We start from the raw sequence: 20,851 nt of genomic DNA, 5'->3' as shown, positions 1-20,851 counted from the left end.
TTCGCAAACACAGAGTCGAGAGTGGCTTTCACTGATGTTTCAATGCCACTTGTACACAAAGGAGACTCCGATAGAGATATGACCCGACAAATACAGGAATAGACACGTGAACTTACAAAATGCTTTAAAAGACATATCCTGTTCTGAAAAATATTTAATCTAAAGTCAGTCATTTGACATAGATAACTTAATTCAAAAGATATTGTAGTTATATTTATAGATTTCAAAAAGGCATTTTGTTCTGTAGACAGAAAAACTATAGATAAAATAACCCACGAATTTGGCATAAAGTGCAAATTACAACATCTATAAATGAAAATAATCCATTTTTTAAAATATAATGCAATTGGATAGACAAAGAATCCACTCACCAAGCAGAGACAGAAGAACACATACGTGAAACGTATTTACACAGGCTTTCAGAGCCAGTGGCTCCTTCTTATGGCAAAAGGGTTGAAGGGGAAGCAAGCTGGATAAAGTTCAGAAAAGCCATACAGAAACCCAGGTCAGGGGAGACTTACAGCACAGGATGATTCTCATCCCATCCAGTAACTCTCCCCTGACCCAGTGTTCTGGGTGACTTTTCCGAACTTACCCCATCTCGTAAGTCTTCCCTGACCTGGGTTCTGGCTGACTACTCCGAACTCATCCCATCCGGTAAGTCTCCCCTGACCTGAATTCTGGGTGGCATTTCAGAACTTTACCCCTTTTCCTAAATCTCGGTGGTCCTTTTCCCTCACCCCTCTTCTTCCCTCTTCGACCTTTCTGCCAGAAGAAGGAGCCACTGGCTCAGAAAGCTTGCATAAATAATACATTTCACAGGTGTGTTCTCCTGCCAATGCCTGGTGAGTATATTAGCAAATCTAGTTCGTGAAACACTTAAAGACACAGTATCTACACTGAAGTGACAAGTCATGGGATAGAAATATGCACATATATAGATGGTGGTAGTATCGCGTACAAAGGGTATACAAGGGCAATGCATTGGCGGAGCTGTTATTTGTACTCAGGTGATTCACGTGAAAAGTTCTCCAACGCGATCACAGAAGCATGACGGGAATTAATAGCTTTTAAATGTGGAATGGTAGGTGGAGCTAGATGAATGGGACGCTCCATTTCCAAAATTGTTATGGAATTCGATATTCCGAGATCCACAGTGTCAAGAGTGTGCCTCTCCTGGACTTGTCACCATATGCGTTGGACCCTAGACAACTAGAAAACTGTCGCCTGTTCAGATGGTAAGAGATGATGGTAGGGTTCGAGAGTGGTGCAGACCCCACAAGTTGTTAACAAGGCACTATGTTCTTTTACCCTGTCTTACAACCACTTCAGACTAGTTTTTTTTCACTCTCCTACCTTGGAATCCTTCCATATTCAATACTTTTAACCTGAACACTTCTTTGTCAGCTTTTTCTTCTGTTTCTACATGTTTTTTTTTTCCTAAATCCTTTTTTATTTCATTGATTTAATTTTTTGTTGGCTCCATAGTGGTGTGGGCTGTGTTTACATAGGATGGACTGGGTCCTCTGGTCCGACTGAACCATTTGTGTTCCATTATTTGGAGACCACTTATACTCACTCGTTCATAGAGTTCATGTTCCCACAGAATGATGTTGAGTCACCGGGTCACAATTATCTGTGACTGGTTTGAAGAACATTCTGGACAATTAGAGCAAACGATCTGGTCACCCAGATTGCACACTAATCCCATCGAGCATTTACAGTATGTAATCGTGAGGTCAGTTCGAGCACGGCATTCTGCACTAGCAACACTTTCACAATATGTACAGCTATAGAGGTAGCATGGCTCAATATTTCTGCAGGAGACTTCCAACGACTAGTTGAGTCCACATCATGTTGAATTGTTGCACTACGTTGGGCAAAAGGCGGTCCAACATGGCAGCATGAGGTAACCTGAGAATTTCATCACCTCAGTGTAAAGTGAAATTTATGAGAGAAACATCTCAGCTCTTCAAAATAAACACAGATATATTATCCCAAATCCTTTTTGTGTTCTTGATAGAGTGAAAATTTGGAATAACAAACAGAACAAATATAATATTTCACTGATAAGGTTGAGAAGAGGATACAAAAATACTGGAGTAAACTGTTTCACACTTGCAGCTCACTTTGCTATACATTCTGAAAATGTGGCATCTGCTGTAATACAAAAAAATCTTTTAGAATAAATAGGCAGTAGGACCAGCTTAAGAAATATTGAAAAAAGAAATTAAGAATGCCACAAAATTTCTGAAAAAGAGATATTAGCCAAACAGAGAAAGTAAAAAAATTGAAATATGTTGGGGGGATAATCCAGGAAAGTGGTTTGGTAAAAAGCTGCTACAGAAGAAAGGGTACAAAAAACATGGGAAGCTTTACAATAAAAAATACCTTTCATTGTAATTTAGATAAACTGCAAATATTAAAATATTGAGAGGTACATTTCTAGGAAAATATTAAGCCCACGAAAAACTGTGGAAGGCTAGAAATTACAACGTAATGATGAAATTTATCTAAACACAGAAAACACAACATAAGTAATAATAGAAAGAAGACATATATATTGGACATTTAGACTGAATGTAAGTCAGCAGATTAGTCAAAAATATCTTGTAGTATTTGTGGGATAAAAAGGCAACAGAAAATTAAATCCATAAAATAAAAAAGGATTTAGAAAGAAATAACATAAAAGCTGAAGAAACAGCTGACAAAGAACTGTTTAGGTAAGAGTACTGAATATGGAATTATACAAGGTAGGAAAAAAACTGGTCTGAAGTGGTCATAAGGCAGAAAGAAAACAACACAGTGAACAGATGAAAGAGTACTGGATGGAAAGAAAAGAATATCGCATATGGAAATGAAACTGGCACGTGCTTCTTAGACGGCCCATCTGAGGAAAAAAAAGTATGCTTTGCACACCGCCTGCACCACTAATGAGCTAGAAAGAATTATGTATGTGAGAATATTAAAATGCTAGAGAGAAATAAACCCACAAAGTAATGATCAAGATGATGAAAGCGGTGGTTTTGGTGACTTGTTACCATACTGGCAAAGGTATCATCTTACAGAAAAATTGTGACACAGACACGCATGCTGTGCGAAGCGACGTTACTATCTTCTAGAATAAGATTTTCACTCTGCAGCGGAGTTTGCGCTGATATGAAACTTCCTGGCAGATTAAAACTGTGTGCCCGACCGAGACTCGAACTCGGGACCTTTGCCTTTCGCGGGCAAGTGCTCTACCAGCTGAGCTACCGAAGCACAGCTCACGCCCGCTACTCACAACTTTACTTCTGCCAGTATCTCATCTCCTAAATTCCAAACTTTACAGAAGCTCTCCTGCGAACCTTACAGAACTAGCACTCCTGAAAGAAAGGATATAGCGGAGACATGGCTTAGCCACAGCCTGGGGGATGTTTCCAGAATGAGATTTTCACTCTGCAGCGGAGTGTGCGCTGATATGAAACTTCCTGGCAGATTAAAACTGTGTGCCCAACCGAGACTCGAACTCAGGACCTTTGCCTTTCGCGGGCAAGTGCTCTACCAACTGAGCTACCGAAGCACGACTCGCGCCCGGTACTCACAGCTTTACTTCTGCCAGTATCTCGTCTCCTACCTTCCAAACTTTACAGAAGCTCTCCTGCGAACCTTACAGAAGTAAAGCTGTGAGTACCGGGCGTGAGTCGTGCTTCGGTAGCTCAGTTGGTAGAGCATTTGCCCACGAAAGGCAAAGGTCCCGAGTTCGAGTCTCGGTCGGGCACACAGTGTTAATCTGCCAGGAAGTTTCGTTACTATTTTTGCCTGAGGTAATGAAAGGTAAACAGTAATCTGACTCAAGGTGATGTTAAGCATCGTCTGGCTGCAACTGTTGGTTGAAAGAGAAGCTTAGAAAAACTGAGGTCAGGGCTGATGTGCTCCAGGGTTTTATTGCCTCGGAGTGTCCACTTTGTAGTCGTCTTCCCACTTCATACATATGACCAGTACCAAGTGCTGGCAGGAACGGTGGCCTAGGTGTACCTGCGAGGACTCTGATAAGTGACTGGATTTTCCGTCCACAGAGGTTTCGTATCCCACCTCAACTGAAAACGTCAGAAAATGATTGTCTTTGTATCAGTGTGCTTTTTCTGGGAAGAAGAAAGCAGCCATTTGAATTTTTATCCAAATTTTAATGACTGCCGCAATCCCGAGCAAAATAAGACACAGTTCTTTGGGAAGCCAGAAATCTGTCTAGCGTGCTCTCCTTTGTGTCTAAATATTTTATAAGGTGTTAATTTACATTTAAAGTTTAGGGAATTTGAAATGAAATAATGAAATATTAAGTTCACCAGGAAAATAGTCATTAAGGATAGCTTTGAATCTGTAATGATACATACAGAATATTAATTATTTAGTGCCTCTTTCTCCATTGGAGGCCTTACACAAATGCACATCTACACACCCCACATCTGAAAACACTGCGAGCTCACTTAGGATCATCATGTTACACGGAGTGAAGACCCTATCCTAGTTTTTAAAAAGTATTAGTTCCTCCTTTGGAGAGGATATGGGAGATAAAGATGTGTCTATCAGCAGTGTTACACATTTCACCTCCTAAAGTACTTCATTGGTGCACAAGTTTAATAAACACAACAGATACACATAACAGAGACTTCAGTCATTAATAATATATTCTCCTTCACTATTTACGACAGTCTGCCAATGCTCGGTTAACTGCTCAATTCCCCGACTGTAGAAATCACACGGTTTTGAGGCGAAGAAGTTGTCGAGCATGTTCTGAGTGCATTTTCAACCAAAAAGGAAGTTCCTTGAATACTGTTTGATAGAGAGTGAAAAAGGTGAAAATCTGAGGTCACAAGATTAGGTGGATAAGGTGGGTGCAGAGTTACTTCCCAACCCAATTTCTCCTCAGTGTTTTTCAGTGTAACACAATGTAGGCAGGCACTGTCACTGAGTAGCATCACTTAAAGCAGTCTTCCACTGAAATCAAACGGAAGAATATGTCGGATATGTTCCGATTTCTCCAATTGACACTCCCATTTTCTAAATTGCACAGCTCCACTCAATATCTTAAAGTAACAAAATGGCATTACATAAACTCAAATAGCATACAAATAAAAAGTTACAACTGACAAATAAACTCACAGCAACTACAATAACAACATGTAAAACAAAAACGCTATGAACTTAAGCACCAACCTAATAATTCTGTCTCATAATTTACTTGTTATATTTCATTAGATGCCTCAGAGTAGTAGAGTTTAACAGTGAGGAGAAGAAAAAGAAGGAGACAATGTTTGAGGCACTCAAACAGACAGGTCAGGAAATTCCCAATCAGTGTGCACTTTGCCAGCCAAATACAGATAAAGCAGATTTATGTCACATTAGAGGAGTTTGTAGTCACAAATTACAAATTGGTGGTTTTATTCATTGTGTTTTTCTATGTTTTATTTTTGAATGAATAGCTCACGCCATAGTTTATCAAAGGGTGCATTCCAGGAGGCTAATAATAAACCTTAAAGAGAGAGAGAGAGAGAGAGAGAGAGAGAGAGAGAGAGAGAGAGTGTGTGTGTGTGTGTGTGTGTGTGTGTGTGTGTGTGTGTGTGTGTGTGTGTTGAGGTGGGTGGTACGAGGGGGGGAGGTGGAGGGAGGGGGGAGGGGGAGGCAAGGGAAAGGGGATGTGGGGGAGGCTAACAATCCCAGAAGATTTGCAGTGTAACAGAAATGCACATACCGGCATTTGTCGGAGTACTACTTCTGCCCCTCGTCCTCTCTTCCACGACTCTCGGGTCAGACTTTTTCCAAGCTGCTCTTTCAGGCCGGCGGTGATCTCTGTGCCCGTACGACCTCTTGGAGTCTCCGCGCCTGTCCCTGTCCCTGTCCCTCCTGTCTGGGCTGCCCCTGCGCTCTCTGCGGCTGTCGGCCCCACTGAGGTGGCCCCCTTCCCCACCCCCTCGCTCCTCCCTGCTTCTCCGGTCCCCGACAGGACTGGGCGAGCTGCCGTCCTCGGCGGGCCTCCTGAATGCCGGTCGCCTCCTACCGCCGTCCCTCTGTCCTTCTGCTGTGGCTATCATGTCCTGCAGGTGTCTCAGAGACTGAAAAACATCAATTTCGGTATCAGGAAGTAATTACAATGTATTAGGTACTCTAAGAAATAACAAAAACAAATTTTTCTGTATAACTTGTTTCAGAATGTCGTATACATAAAAAAGGGGGTCCATTAAAAACCAGAAAACCCAGGATGGAATAATGGCAATACGAAATGGATAGATTGCTGCTCACTATACAGATGAGTTGTCTAGTGGCAAACACACACACTGAAAAGAGGGGTGTAACACATAAACAGCTATTGGATTAACTTCTTCACTAGGGCCACAGCACGCAGAGATGACAGTGGCCCTGAGTGTGTATGTTATGCGTGTGTGAAAGTGTGTGTTTTTTTTGTCTACATCTTATGAAGACGTAATATGAGAGGTGATAATATCTAGCAGCCTTTTCTGAATGTCCTGCCTGCCACTCAACTCCTATTCTATGTGGCAAGTAGCAATCTATCCATTTCATACTGTTGTTATTCCAAAAAGTCCCATTTACTGAAGTAAGTTATAGACCATAAGTAAAGATACCGTATTTACCTGATTATGAGATGAGGTTTTTTCCTAAATTCATCATTTGAAAAATATAAGGTCGTCTTATATTCACATATTAAACTTTTGCTGCTGGGGTCAACATTTTTACACCGTTTAATAGATTAACATAGGGGTCTACTTACATCTGCAGATGAGACTTTAGATACACTCCTGGAAATGGAAAAAAGAACACATTGACACCGGTGTGTCAGACCCACCATACTTGCTCCGGACACTGCGAGAGGGCTGTACAAGCAATGATCACACGCACGGCACAGCGGACACACCAGGAACCGCGGTGTTGGCCGTCGAATGGCGCTAGCTGCGCAGCATTTGTGCACCGCCGCCGTCAGTGTCAGCCAATTTGCCGTGGCATACGGAGCTCCATCGCAGTCTTTAACACTGGTAGCATGCCGCGACAGTGTGGACGTGAACCGTATGTGCAGTTGACGGACTTTGAGCGAGGGCGTATAGTGGGCATGCGGGAGGCCGGGTGGATGTACCGCCGAATTGCTCAACACGTGGGGCGTGAGGTCTCCACAGTACATCGATGTTCACAATAAAGGATGACAGCCAAAAACAGTTGCAGGATAAAATTTATCAAATTTTATTAAAATTCTTGACCAGGATAAAATTTATTAAAATTCTTGACCAAGGTTTCGGTACATATAAATATACCTTCATCAGAAGTAAAACTTCCTGAACAGAAAGACAATTCATTAGAAAAACCTTATCAACGAAAGTGAGAAACAGAAGCTTAAGTAACGGTGAAATTACTACAGTAATGTAGGCACAGAATCATTAGTACTTACTAAAATTACATCATGCATGGAGAGTAATAAAAACAATTATGCCAAAGGCGTCGTCAGTAATTAAAACATCATCTCCATTTGTACAACATGTGTAATGGGCACAGGGTCAAAGCGAACAGTATTAGCAGCATTACTTCACTAATGAACTATTGAGACACGAGTGTCAAAGCACTAGGGCAGATGGTTTCGCCGAGAGAGCACTTGCATGTGCCAGACTCACGCATATTAAAATCCATAAATACATACATAAGCGCTTATGTATGTATTTATGGAAATAAAGGGACAGAAGAATATCTGGGGAGAGGGGGGGGGGGGGGGGGGGGAGGGATCAAAACTTTGGAGGGGCAGAGAAGTTTGAGTACAGTAAAGAGGTTGAAATGGATATGAAGAGTCTTGCACAGGACAGACCACTGTGGAGACATACCTCGAACCAGTCTTTGGACTGAAGACCACAACCCTCATAACACCAACGCCTACTGATGCGGAGGGCATTAAGCCTGTGACGATGAGCAATGTAGTACCTATGTCGCAAGGATTACACTGCGAAAGATGAGCAACGTTGGTCTTTCATCAGCCGTTTCCCAGATTTCTAAATGTACACTCCTGGAAATGGAAAAAAGAACACATTGACACCGGTGTGTCAGACCCACCATACTTGCTCCGGACACTGCGAGAGGGCTGTACAAGCAATGATCACACGCACGGCACAGCGGACACACCAGGAACCGCGGTGTTGGCCGTCGAATGGCGCTAGCTGCGCAGCATTTGTGCACCGCCGCCGTCAGTGTCAGCCAATTTGCCGTGGCATACGGAGCTCCATCGCAGTCTTTAACACTGGTAGCATGCCGCGACAGTGTGGACGTGAACCGTATGTGCAGTTGACGGACTTTGAGCGAGGGCGTATAGTGGGCATGCGGGAGGCAGGGTGGACGTACCGCCGAATTGCTCAACACGTGGGGCGTGTGGTCTCCACAGTACATCGATGTTGTCGCCAGTGGTCGGAGGAAGGTGCACGTGCGCGTCGACCTGGGACCGGACCGCAGCGACGCACGGATGCATGCCAAGACCGTAGGATCCTACGCAGTGCCGTAGGGGACCGCACCGCCACTTCCCAGCAAATTAGGGACACTGTTGCTCCTGGGGTATCGGCGAGGACCATTCGCAACCGTCTCCATGAAGCTGGGCTACGGTCCCGCACACCGTTAGGCCGTCTTCCGCTCACGCCCCAACATCGTGCAGCCCGCTTCCAGTGGTGTCGCGATAGGCATGAATGGAGGGACGAATGGAGACGTGTCGTCTTCAGCGATGAGAGTCGCTTCTGCCTTGGTGCCAATGATGGTCGTATGCGTGTTTGGCGCCATGCAGGTGAGCGCCACAATCAGGACTGCATACGACCGAGGCACACAGGGCCAACACCCGGCATCATGGTGTGGGGAGCGATCTCCTACACTGGCCGTACACCACTGGTGATTGTCGAGGGGACACTGAATAGTGCACGGTACATGCAAACCGTCATCGAACCCATCGTTCTACCATTCCTAGACCGGCAAGGGAACTTGCTGTTCCAACAGGACAATGCACGTCCGCATGTATCCCGTGCCACCCAACGTGCTCTAGAAGGTGTAAGTCAACTACCCTGGCCAGCAAGATCTCCGGATCTTTCCCCCATTGAGCATGTTTGGGATTGGATGAAGCGTCGTCTCACGCGGTCTGCACGTCCAGCACGAACGCTGGTCCAACTGAGGCGCCAGGTGGAAATGGCATGGCAAGCCGTTCCACAGAACTACATCCTGCATCTCTACGATCGTCTCCATGGGAGAATAGCAGCCTGCATTGCTGCGAAAGGTGGATATACACTGTACTAGTGCCGACATTGTGCATGCTCTGTTGCCTGTGTCTATGTGCCTGTGGTTCTGTCAGTGTTATCATGTGATGTATCTGACCCCAGGAATGTGTCAATAAAGTTTCCCCTTCCTGGGACAATGAATTCACGGTGTTCTTATTTCAATTTCCAGGAGTGTATTTCAGTGTTTGTCCTATCAAACAATGGAAAATCCAGGATGGAATGTAACAATACTATGAGAAGGAAAGTTGATACGCACAATATTGTGAAGCTGCTGAGTTGCAGATAGGCACAACAAAAAGACTCTCACAATTAAAGCTTTTGGCCATTAAGGCCTTCATCAGCATTAGACACACACACACACATACACATACACACACACACACACACACACACACACACACACACACACAAATGCAACTCAACTAAAACCACACCGCGAGCCGCAGCATCAGTGCATGATGAGAGTGGTGATTGGGTTGGGGTAAGGAGTAGGCTGGGGTGGGGAGGGGGAGGGATATTATGGTGGGGCTGGCAGACAGTGAAGTGCTGCAGATCATCAGACGGAGAGCAGGGGAGAAGTGGGAAGGGGGGAGGGTGGGGGGGAGTAGCGGACAAGGAGTAGTGAGATGAAGGCAGAGCTCACCGTCTGCTGCATTGTCGACAGGACCGATTGCGGACATTTGGCGTAGAGCTGATTGGAGGGCCTGAATCAGAGTTAGACGGTTCTGTAACCATGTAGGCTGTGGATTCCTCAACATGCGCCATAGGGTGGTGAGGTTTCAGGTTCCACTAAATAGATCAGGTGTCCACTACACATAGGAAGTAGCTACACGGGTAGCAGGGGCTTTGTGGCATGGAATGGGCAGTTTTTGTTAGACAGTCTCGGAAAAAACCAAAAAGGGCTCCAGTCCAAAGGGTACAGGGCAAAGAAACAACGAGAATCGAGCAAGCAACAGTCGGTATTGTACTTGTAAACTGTTGTAGCTGTGTTGGAAAAGTACCGGAGCTTCAGGTGCTGATAGAAAGCACTGAAGCTGAAATCGTTATAGCAACATAAAGCTGGAGATAAATTCTGCCGAAATTTTTACAGAGGTGCAAATCGTGATCAGAAATGATAGATTAAATAGAGTATGTGGTGGTGTGTTTGTGTCTGTTGGTAGTAGTTTACCTTGTAGTGAAGTTGAAACATATAGTTCCTGCGAATTACTATGGGTAGAGGTTATACTCAACAGCCGTACCAAAATAATAATTGGCTCTTCCTACCGACCCCCCCGACTCAGATGACATAATAGCTGAACAGTTCAAATAAAACTTTAATCTCATTACAAATAAGTACCCCACTCATACAGTTATAGTTGGTGGAAACTTCAATCTACCCTAGATTTGTTGGCGAAAATACATGTTCAAAGCCGGTGGAAGACAGAAAACATCTTCCAAAATTGCACAAAATGCTTTCTCTGAGAAATACTTTGAACAATTAATTCATGAGCCCACAGAAATTGTAATTTGTTGCAAAAACAGATTTGACCTTTCAGCCACAAATAATCCTGATCTAATAGAGAGCATCATGACGGATACAGATATTAGTGAACATCTCTACATCTACATCTACATTTATGCTCCGCAAGCCACCCAACGGTGTGTGGCGGAGGGCACTTTACGTGCCACTGTCATTACCTCCCTTTCCTGTTCCAGTCGTGTATGGTTCGCGGGAAGAACGACTGTCTGAAAGCCTCCGTGCGCGCTCTAATCTCTGTAATTTTACATTTGTGATCTGCTCGGGAGGTATAAGTAGGGGGAAGCAATATATTCGATACCTCATCCAGAAACGCACCCTCTCGAAACATGGCGAGCAAGCTACACCGGGATGCAGAGCGCCTCTCTTGCAGAGTCTGCCACTTGAGTTTGTTAAACATCTCCGTAACGCTATCACGGTTACCAAATAACCCTGTGACGAAACGCGCCGCTCTTCTTTGGATCTTCTCTATCTCCTCCGTCAACCCGATCTGGTACGGATCCCACACTGATGAGCAATACTCAAGTATAGGTCGAACGAGTGTTCTGTAAGCCACCTCCTTTGTTGATGGACTACATTTTCTAAGGACTCTCCCAATGAATCTCAACCTGGTACACGCCTTACCAACAATTAATTTTATATGATCATTCCACTTCAAATCGTTCCGCACGCATACTCCCAGATATTTTACAGAAGTAACTGCTACCAGTGTTTGTTCCGCTATCATATAATCATACAATAAAGGATCCTTCTTTCTATGTATTCGCAATACATTACATTTGTCTATGTTAAGGGTCAGTTGCCACTCCCTGCACCAAGTGCCTATCCACTGCAGATCTTCCTGCATTTCGCTACAATTTTCTAATGCTGCAACTTCTCTGTATACTACAGCATCATCCGCGAAAAGCCGCATGGAACTTCCGACACTATCTACTAGGTCATTTATATATATATTGTGAAAAGCCATGGTCCCATAACACTCCCCTGTGGCACGCCAGAGGTTACTTTAACGTCTGTAGACGTCTCTCCATTGATAACAACATGCTGTGTTCTGTTTGCTAAAAACTCTTCAATCCAGTCACACAGCTGGTCTGATATTCCGTAGGCTCTTACTTTGTTTATCAGGCGACAGTGCGGAACTGTATCGAACGCCTTCCGGAAGTCAAGAAAAATAGCATCTACCTGGGAGCCTGTATCTAATATTTTCTGGGTCTCATGAACAAATAAAGCGAGTTGGGTCTCACACGATCGCTGTTTCCGGAATCCATGTTGATTCCTATATAGTAGATTCTGGGTTTCCAAAAACGACATGATACTCGAGCAAAAAACATGTTCCAAAATTCTACAACAGATCGACGTCAGAGATATAGGTCTATAGTTTTGCGCATCTGCTTGACGACCCTTCTTAAAGACTGGGACTACCTGTGCTCTTTTCCAATCATTTGGAACCTTCCGTTCCTCTACAGACTTGCGGTACATGGCTGTTAGAAGGGGGGCAAGTTCTTTCGCGTACTCTGTGTAGAATCGAATTGGTATCCCGTCAGGTCCAGTGGACTTTCCTCTGTTGAGTGATTCCAGTTGCTTTTCTATTCTTTGGGCAATTATTTTGGGTATATGATAAATTGCACAAATCTAAGGTCTGTCAATTCGACTAAATACCTAGGAATAACAATTACAAGCAACTTAAATTGGAAAGACCACATAGATAACATTGTGGGGAGGTGAAACAAAGACTGCGCTCTGTTGGCAGAAAACTTGGAAGATGTGAAAAACCCACTAAAGAGACAACCTACATTACACTTGTCCGTCCTCTGCTCGAATATTGCTGTGTGGTTTGGAATCCTTACCAGGTAGGATTGATGGAGGATATTGAAAAAGTGCAAAGAAGGGCAGCTCGTTTCGTGTTATTGCGCAGTAGGGGTGAGAGTGTCACTGATATGATACGCGAGTTGGGATAGCAGTCACTGAAACAAAGGCTGTTTTCTTTGTGGCGAGATCTATTTACAAAATTTAAATCACCAACTTTCTCTTCCGAATGTGAAAATATTTTGTTGACACCCACCTACGTAGGGAGAAATGATCATCATAATAAAATAAGAGAAATCAGGCCTTGAACGGAAACATTTAGGTGTTCCTTTTTCCCACGTGCCATTCGAGAGTGGAATGGTAGAGAAGTAGTATGAAAATGGTCTGATGAACCCTCTGCCAGGCACTTGAGTGTTAATTGCAGAATAACCATGTAGATGTAGATGGAGAGAAATGTCCTGCCCACTATCCTTCCCCACCCACAGTGGTATTCTGCTGTCCACTGAACCTACAAAATGTACTCGTCCATCCTTACACAACCCCTGCTCCCAATCCCTTACTTCATGGCTCATACCCCTGTAATAGACCCTGTATTTACTCGAATCTAAGCCGCACCTGAAAAATGAGATTCGAAATAAAGGAAAAAAGAAAAAAAAAAAAAAAAATTCCCAAATCTAAGCTGCACCTGAAATTTGAGACTCGATATTCAAGGGGAGAGAAAAGTTTTAGGCCGCACCTCCAAATCAAAACAAAGTTGGTCCATTGTAATATGAGACACAATTTAGGTTGAATGAATGACGATACAGCTACAGTAGTTTGGTTCGAGTCGTAAGCTTAGCAGTTAAGCTTTACCAGGTAGCCATTGTTATGCGTCATGCGCTGCGTCCGTATTTATACGGATACCCTTCCTTTTTCACGTGCTTCGTCTGGTTTGAATCGATTGCTTATTTTGCTTTGATCTGATAAGTGCCGTTTTCTATGTTATAGGTGTTTATGTCAGTCACTCTAAGCTGAAAATGCATTACTATACTGTGTCATGCATTGTTTGTCGCATTCTGATAGTGCATGTTTACGGCCTGTCGCTGCTTGCGGCATGGCTTGCTTTTGTGCGCGCTACCGCCGCCTACAATTAAAAAAAGAGAGGAATCGTCTCATTAGCGAAACAATGGCAAGAGACTGCTATTCGTAGTTACTTACACTGCTGCTTTCTTTGATAATGATCAACAAGAACCAAATAATAGACTGCGTATGATAGAACATGTTCTGAACGAGAGTTTGGCGAAAATTTTTCTCCGTTTGAAAATCTTTGCGGCCGCTTCTTTAGTACATCAAATTCTGCACAGAAATTAGTCATCTTAGATTTAAAAATCTAGTCAGTTGCCGTGCTTCATTTCTGACTGTATCACTATTAGGCATAAGAGTAATACGAATATAAACATGACACGATACGTATACTCTTCCGCATTTGCTGTTGTCTCACTCTAGTTTCGTAGTTTATTAGGCAGACAGGATTTAAATGAGATTGAAGCAAACACGAAAGAATACATGGCAAAATGTTTATATTCGTATTATTCTTATGGTGAAGAGAATACTGCATGTGATTCACATTTCATCAGGTTCCTATTAGCAACCATCTCTTCTCGCAGGTAGGAAAAAATTCAGAATGTAGAGTTGGCCATATTGAAAAAATCCCAGTCTTGCCAGTCGGATTTTCGTAGTACATTGAAATTCTGCTACATTCAAAGATGAACAATACGGAATTTGTATTTACTTCGTTGGATAATGTATGAAAATGCAGTGATCGAAACTCGGGCAGAGAAAAAAAGCTCGTCTTCCAATTTTTTTTTAAATTTTTGGCGCCAGTATTTATCTTTGTGCCTACAATGGATGCCTGTGTAGCGCTACATATATATGCGATGGCAGAAGTTAGTTGTGGCGGCACCTACCAACATTTTTCAGAACTTCCGCTTGCTTTGCACTCGATTCTAAGCTGCAGGCGGTTTTTTGGATTACAGAAACCGGAAAAAAAGTGCGGCTTAGATTCGAGTAAATACGGTAGATGCAAGACCTGTCTCTTACATCCTCAGTGGAGAGGTATGCTTTGTGCAGAACGAAGCAAGGCCAGATCAGAGAAAGTGGCAAGAAAAGATACAAGACACCTTCGTTAAGCATATGATGTAGGTAGGACCTCATTTTCCAAAATCCTTCAAAATTTTTTACACTATGGAAAATGCAACTAAGCAATTTTCGATTAAAAAATTACATTTTAAAACAGTTTTATTTTTAGTATCAACAACTTCTAATTCTATCTCCATTTAAGAAAAGAAAGATAAAAAGAATTGTTGCTGTGAAAACAATACACATTCATTTAAATACAAAAATGGTCACTGATACAAGTCTACATTTCTCTGTAGTATTACACAGAAAAAAGACCTCTGTTTCAAATGAGATAAACTGATGTTAGTTCTGTGCAGTGGAACTTACTGGTCAAAATTCAGAAAAACTATGAAAAAGCATGTATCAGCCAGTTGAAGCATGCCCTAAATGCCCACTTCTGTAGGTTTCAATGAAGTAGGCATTACTCCTAAGCCATTTCACCACAGCTGCTCAAGATGTGTCACTGGCATATCAGTAAAACTATCCTTCCTGCTGATGTCACTATTTTCCGGGCTAGCTGACATACAACAATAATTTGCAAGCTGCAAAAGCATCAGCCATTATGTATCATTTTCTTCTCAAGACATCAGATTAATGCTCTAAAATTTAGGGCTACACAGTATGGCATAAGTAGGAAGGCAACCATTTTGTTGCAAAGTTTTATCCATGGAAGATAGAGATGAAAATTAATTCAAAAATTTGTCTTGCCTTGTCTCTAGGCAGTTTAAATTTTTTTTATCCATTTCTACATAACAGCCAGAAGTTTTCCTGTTACAAACATAGGGGAGAAATGACCATGAAACAAAACTCTGCATTCACAGCAATGAAACATTGCCTAGCACTGTTGTTTGACAACACTATTCATACAGTTATTTTGCAATATTTCTTCACATTGTTAAGTGTACAAATCACATTATTAAGTGTACAAATCTGCTGTTCATCTACACCTACATCTGCCGATCCTTCATTCTTTTGTAAAAAATCTAACAAAGTACGCTTTTTGCAAGTATATTCACTCATCCGCACATGATGACTTGTTCATGCTGGCACCTTCTAAAATCAAATCCCACATAAGTTACACATTTTCTCTGCAAACTTGGAGTCCAGTTCTGTATGACAAAAGCTGTGGAGGTTTCACAAGGAGAGTACTTCCTTGTGTTGTTCATAATATTGCAGAAATTGCTGTCTAATTACACATTTCATCTATGTTGTCAATTAAATATTTATGATGTGCATTTTCATTATATCAGTTTCAGGTATAAGCTTGAAATCTTCTCCACGGCTTCCACCATTTTGTACATTGCTGCCTTACTTAACTTTTGCTTGTCAACATTTGCTTGCACCTTCTGTCATCTTCTCTTTCGGCACACAAATCTTTCTTGTTCTCACTGCCAATAAAATTAACGACATTAACAGCAAGTTGTCACAGCTTCTCAGTAATGTTCTGCAGTCAATTTTTGTCCTCACTTTTTGCAGCTCCGCTGGGAGCTAACACTGCATTGCTATCTCAAACTGAAATGTCAATGTAACTAATCACATGCTACATCAACTCCCACATTGGGAAGGTGACTAGATCACCTTGCTGAATAATACCTACACTCGACAATAATTTCACAGCGAGCCACTTTTTGGCTTTCACCATGAGGTACATAAAGACAATAACAGAAAATAATACAGTCAATGAAACTGGTTTTGGTTTAGTAATTGAAAAAAGCAAATTTAAAAATAAAATAAAATAAAGAAAATAAAAAGTAAAAAACAGGAAACAGAGCCTTTATGCAAGCTTAGAAATAGCCATTCTTCCTGTACAACATCCACTATCAGTGATTGTTTGTGCCAAAATGTAAGGTGGTCTGCAGAGTAGAGATCCAGGCATAGCTGTAAGTGTCACAGGTAGCAGTTAAAAATTAGTATCACAATTTAGAACTTGGACTAGCAATGGTGCAAGGTGTTAGCTAAGAGGCAGTAATGGGATGGCATGGCCAACTCGTTTCTCAGGATGAACTGGTTCTGGGAATGTGAGTGCTGCCTAACACCCACACTGATGAAGGAGTGGTCAGACATCTGTATCACACAGCACACTGTGTCCCTGACTGGCAGCACTGCATTTTCAACTGAGGGTAATGATGTGAGAGTTATACACTTGTATGCAGAAAAAGATCGTAATCATGATTCTATCAGATGGAGGGAAATCTGGAATGGGGGGTGTGGACAATACAAAAGAATTAAAACTTTGAAACTTCCCAACAGACTGCTTGCCTGTCAGGGACTCAAATCCAAAACCTCTTTGTTTGTGGGCAGTGCTCTTACCAACTGTGCAAAGAAGTATGAAAGAGGTAATGGCAGAAGTGAAGCTCACAGTCCACAAGGGGTTTGAGTCCAAGTCTGACACACAATTTTAATCTGGCAACAAGTTTCAAAATGATACTCACTATGCTGCAAAGTAAAGTTCTGTTCTAGAATTACAGCTTTGACTAACTGTTTGTGATATTCAATGCCTAATTTCCAAGGTGATGCCTGTTTGCAAAATTGTTTCTTGAAATCAAAGTTGCAAAACTAGTTTTTTATATATCTGTGTATAAGGCGATATCAGAAACCAATTCAGTTTCAAAATTTTACTAGTACCTAAGTACCATTTTAGTCTGGCGAATAATGCAACCAGCCTTAAAAACATTTAAATTCTTCATTTCAGTGCCCTAACTGGTTTGAGGCTATCATTCCCATCTTCTCAGATTACATGTCATTTGCTCTTCCACTGCACATGTTGCTGATGAAAACATTAATACAACCTGCAATATTAGATGTCTGAAGATGGGAACAATAGCCCATAACCAGTTAGTGAAATAAAGCATTTTAAAAGTACTTGTGGCTAAAAGTGTTTGTGGCTGGTCGGATTATTCATCAAATATGATTAACGGTTGCACAGTTTATGGGATCCAGCACAGATAAAATAAAAATTACGAACATTTAAATTTGTAACTGGATAAAAAGAAGACATCAGCTCAGTTGCTCAGCAACAAAATTTTGGTAGATTTCTCCAGAAGCTGCACTGACCACTTGAGAATAGTGTCAGATAAATTTACAGATCCTAGCGCAGTTCAAGATGCTATAAGGAAAGAAGACACAGTAATGAAGCATTATTGTGAGAACTGAAACTGTAGAACACATAGTGTTCTTTTTGGAAAATGAAGATTTCTATTCCTCACCACAGTAGTATGAGGACGACATTGAAAATTTTTAATAAATAGACAAAGATTAATTTTTAAAAAAATTAAATATTATTGTTTTTCAAAATATGCCTGTTTAACATCAATACATGTTTGCATTCGATGAAACTTATTTCTTAAAGTAAAGATGTGACCCTTCCAGAGACAGTTCAGAAATCAGATTTTCATAATGTTCCACTGCTTCATCTGATGATGAAAAAGTAAATCCATGCATTTTATCATTAATTTTTGGAAACACAATGAAACTACAAGGTACTAAGTCAGAGATGCATGGTGGAGAGTCCATAATACTGGCTGACCCTCACAGCATTCACAAACTGAGTTGTTGAAATCTGTATGTCATGATGCACTATCATGAGTGTTTTCCCCATGTTTTTCAAAAATCTGCACTAAACACACATTTGTGTAGCTATCAACAGCTCAGTATGTCTATCTTCTAATGCTATAGAACAATATGATCCATTTTAGAAAGTAACTAGCAACCACCTTCTTATCAGCACTACAAATTTGTCAGACTGTAGTAGACCTAGGTACTGCTCAAAAACCCCAATGAGCCAACTGACTTTCCTTTTCAGGATCATAACAATGAATATAAGTTTCATCAGCAGCAACATTACTCCAAAACTAATCTGACCCTCCAGATTTTTTCAATTTTCCCATACCAATCAATGTACTGTTTTTGAAGGGAGCCAGTTTATGTAAAAACCACTGGCAACAAAGTTCTCAATGTCACCTGAAAAAAATCGGAAGCATACTGCTGATCTCCTCAAGCATTATTTCAAAAAGAGCAATATTTTCTTCAGAAACAGCAGTTCTTAGGTGTCCTTCACAAAATTCATCACTAAGAAAAAACTGATCTTTCCTGAGTTCGGTGTACTAATTACAAATTGCTGCTTTAGATGGGAATTCTTTATGAAATGTGTTTCTAAGCCAATCTTCACACTGTTTAGAGATTAACTATGATTTTAATACTTTAGGAGTGGGCCATTAAGTGATGGAGACTGGGATGAGTGGAGATTTACTTCAACTTCATTAGTTACAAGGATATTTTTGAGGGAAAAGTTAACCAGCAGTCACAAATGCTGACAGGCTACAAAACAGTAGTGCAACTAGAATACCTCTTCCAAGTGGATACCTGTAACTGAATTACAGATTAGACAGACTATAAATATTAGATCAAAGAATGATGATGAGTAGTTTAGGTCCAATCAGAAGATAAAAGGACTGTAAATTAAGAAGCAATGATTAAATATGTCAAAATATTGGAAAAAATAACGGAAACAATAAAGAGAAAAGCTGACATTTCCTGCACATTCATACAGCATGAATGACATATGTGGGGTTGCTCATCTCTTACCATCCCCTTATGCAGTGTGATAGTGGATGTGCATCCCAAAAAGAAACAGTAAATTCAACTCAAGTTATTGAAAGGAATGACTTGTCTGTTATTTTTGTAGAGGATGTGTATTCTTATTTTAACATGTATTTCAAGGATATGTGAGGTCTACTGTGAGGGCACATAAAATAAAATCACTTGTTTTTGTACAGCTACAGAACCATGATCTTGTGGCATGGAACAGCATGAAATTCCTTGGCATTCATTATCATTTTATGTTAAAAAGGGGGAAAAGGGTTGACTGAATTATGTAAAGGTAGTTTAAGTATGGATCTCAAGGAAATGCAGTTGGTAATTGTTTCCTGAGGCATTAATGACACTAGTGGATAATACAATTAAATCCAATATAACCCTGCTTTTATGTTCATGGAATTAATTTTTTCCTGCCATTTATGACTTTTTTTATCATTCTCGTCAAATTTCCTATGTCCACAATGTTAGTTTGCATCCCATTTTGTGTCAACATATTTATAATTTTCCTCAGATTTAAGCAATACGAAAAAATGTTTGTGGAGAAAAAGAGACTCTGACACGATGTTGGCCATCCAGTAGTGTTAACAAATATTACGTGGTTAAGTTTCTTGATACCAGGGCACTCTACTCGGCCTATTTGAACTGGTAAACATGTAAAAGTTGGAACAATTTGTGCCGTATCTCCTGCCGCTGACAAGCTCCACTTCATGTGGTGGATGATGGGAGTAACTAGGTTCATTCGAATAAAGACATCACGACCAATCACAACCATTTCCAAACTGTCTCTACAGCACAAACACAGTTTCATGATTATTTTGATCATCGTGACACTTTTGTCGAACCATATTTAGCATCTTTTGGCGTTTGGCCACTTGTAGCGCTGGTTGACACTGTCATTCACCTTGTGTTGCTGAGATGTTTTTAGTTTAAACACAGCTCTGGGTACATATTTTTTTCATGCTCAGCAAAACGTGTTTCGAGAATTTGTTCTCGTTGTCAAGTGTAATATTTACAGAAGCATTTTTTGTGATGTTACACAAATAAACAGTGAGAGTGATAGTTCAAACAAATTTCGGGCTTGCAGCCGGTCGTCGTTCAATACTTTGCACGATATTTCAACTGGGCACCTGCCAGTCATTTTCAGGTGAGATGTCGACCTGCCAGTCATCTCCAGATGAGCCATCGCAGACTGCGACGGCTCACCTGAAGGTGACTGGCAGGTGCCCAGTTGAAATATCGTGCGAAGTATTGAATGACGACCGGCTGCAAGCCCGAAATTTGTTTGAACAGTCAATTTGCCAAGAAAATTTTAAAATTCACAGTGAGAGTGATAGTTTGCATGCGTGTGGTTTTCCACATGACTGAGGAGGCACAGTACCTGATAACCTCAAAAAGATCACTACAGTTCAAGAGATGCAGAATAACACACATTCAGATACCACACAAAATACTTCTGTAGGTATTTGCACTTGACAACGTGAAAAAATTCTCGAAA

General features: G+C 41.4%; 1 protein-coding gene and 1 non-coding gene across 6 annotated transcripts in view; one reads left to right on the top strand and one right to left on the bottom strand.

Annotated features, from left to right (window-relative positions):
- LOC126106578 (CWF19-like protein 2) overlaps positions 1–20,851 on the bottom strand; it is a 217,646-nt gene that overhangs the window by 144,297 nt on the left and 52,498 nt on the right. For all 5 annotated transcript variants that reach the window (XR_007523369.1, XR_007523368.1, XM_049912923.1 and 2 more), the window contains exon 5: positions 5,732–6,092. Coding sequence is in view for 3 of the 5 variants with exons in the window: in XM_049912923.1 (XP_049768880.1) it covers positions 5,732–6,092 (361 nt within the window). In the remaining 2 variants the exon portion in view is untranslated. The remainder of the gene's footprint in view (positions 1–5,731; positions 6,093–20,851) is intronic.
- On the top strand, positions 3,687–3,761 carry Trnas-cga (transfer RNA serine (anticodon CGA)). Its single transcript has one exon. It is a non-coding gene; the product is annotated as a tRNA-Ser (tRNA).

The sequence above is a fragment of the Schistocerca cancellata genome, chromosome 10 (genome assembly GCF_023864275.1).
Source record: "Schistocerca cancellata isolate TAMUIC-IGC-003103 chromosome 10, iqSchCanc2.1, whole genome shotgun sequence".
NCBI classification, from domain to species: Eukaryota; Metazoa; Arthropoda; class Insecta; order Orthoptera; family Acrididae; genus Schistocerca; species Schistocerca cancellata.
This window is presented reverse-complemented; position numbering and strand designations above follow the sequence as displayed.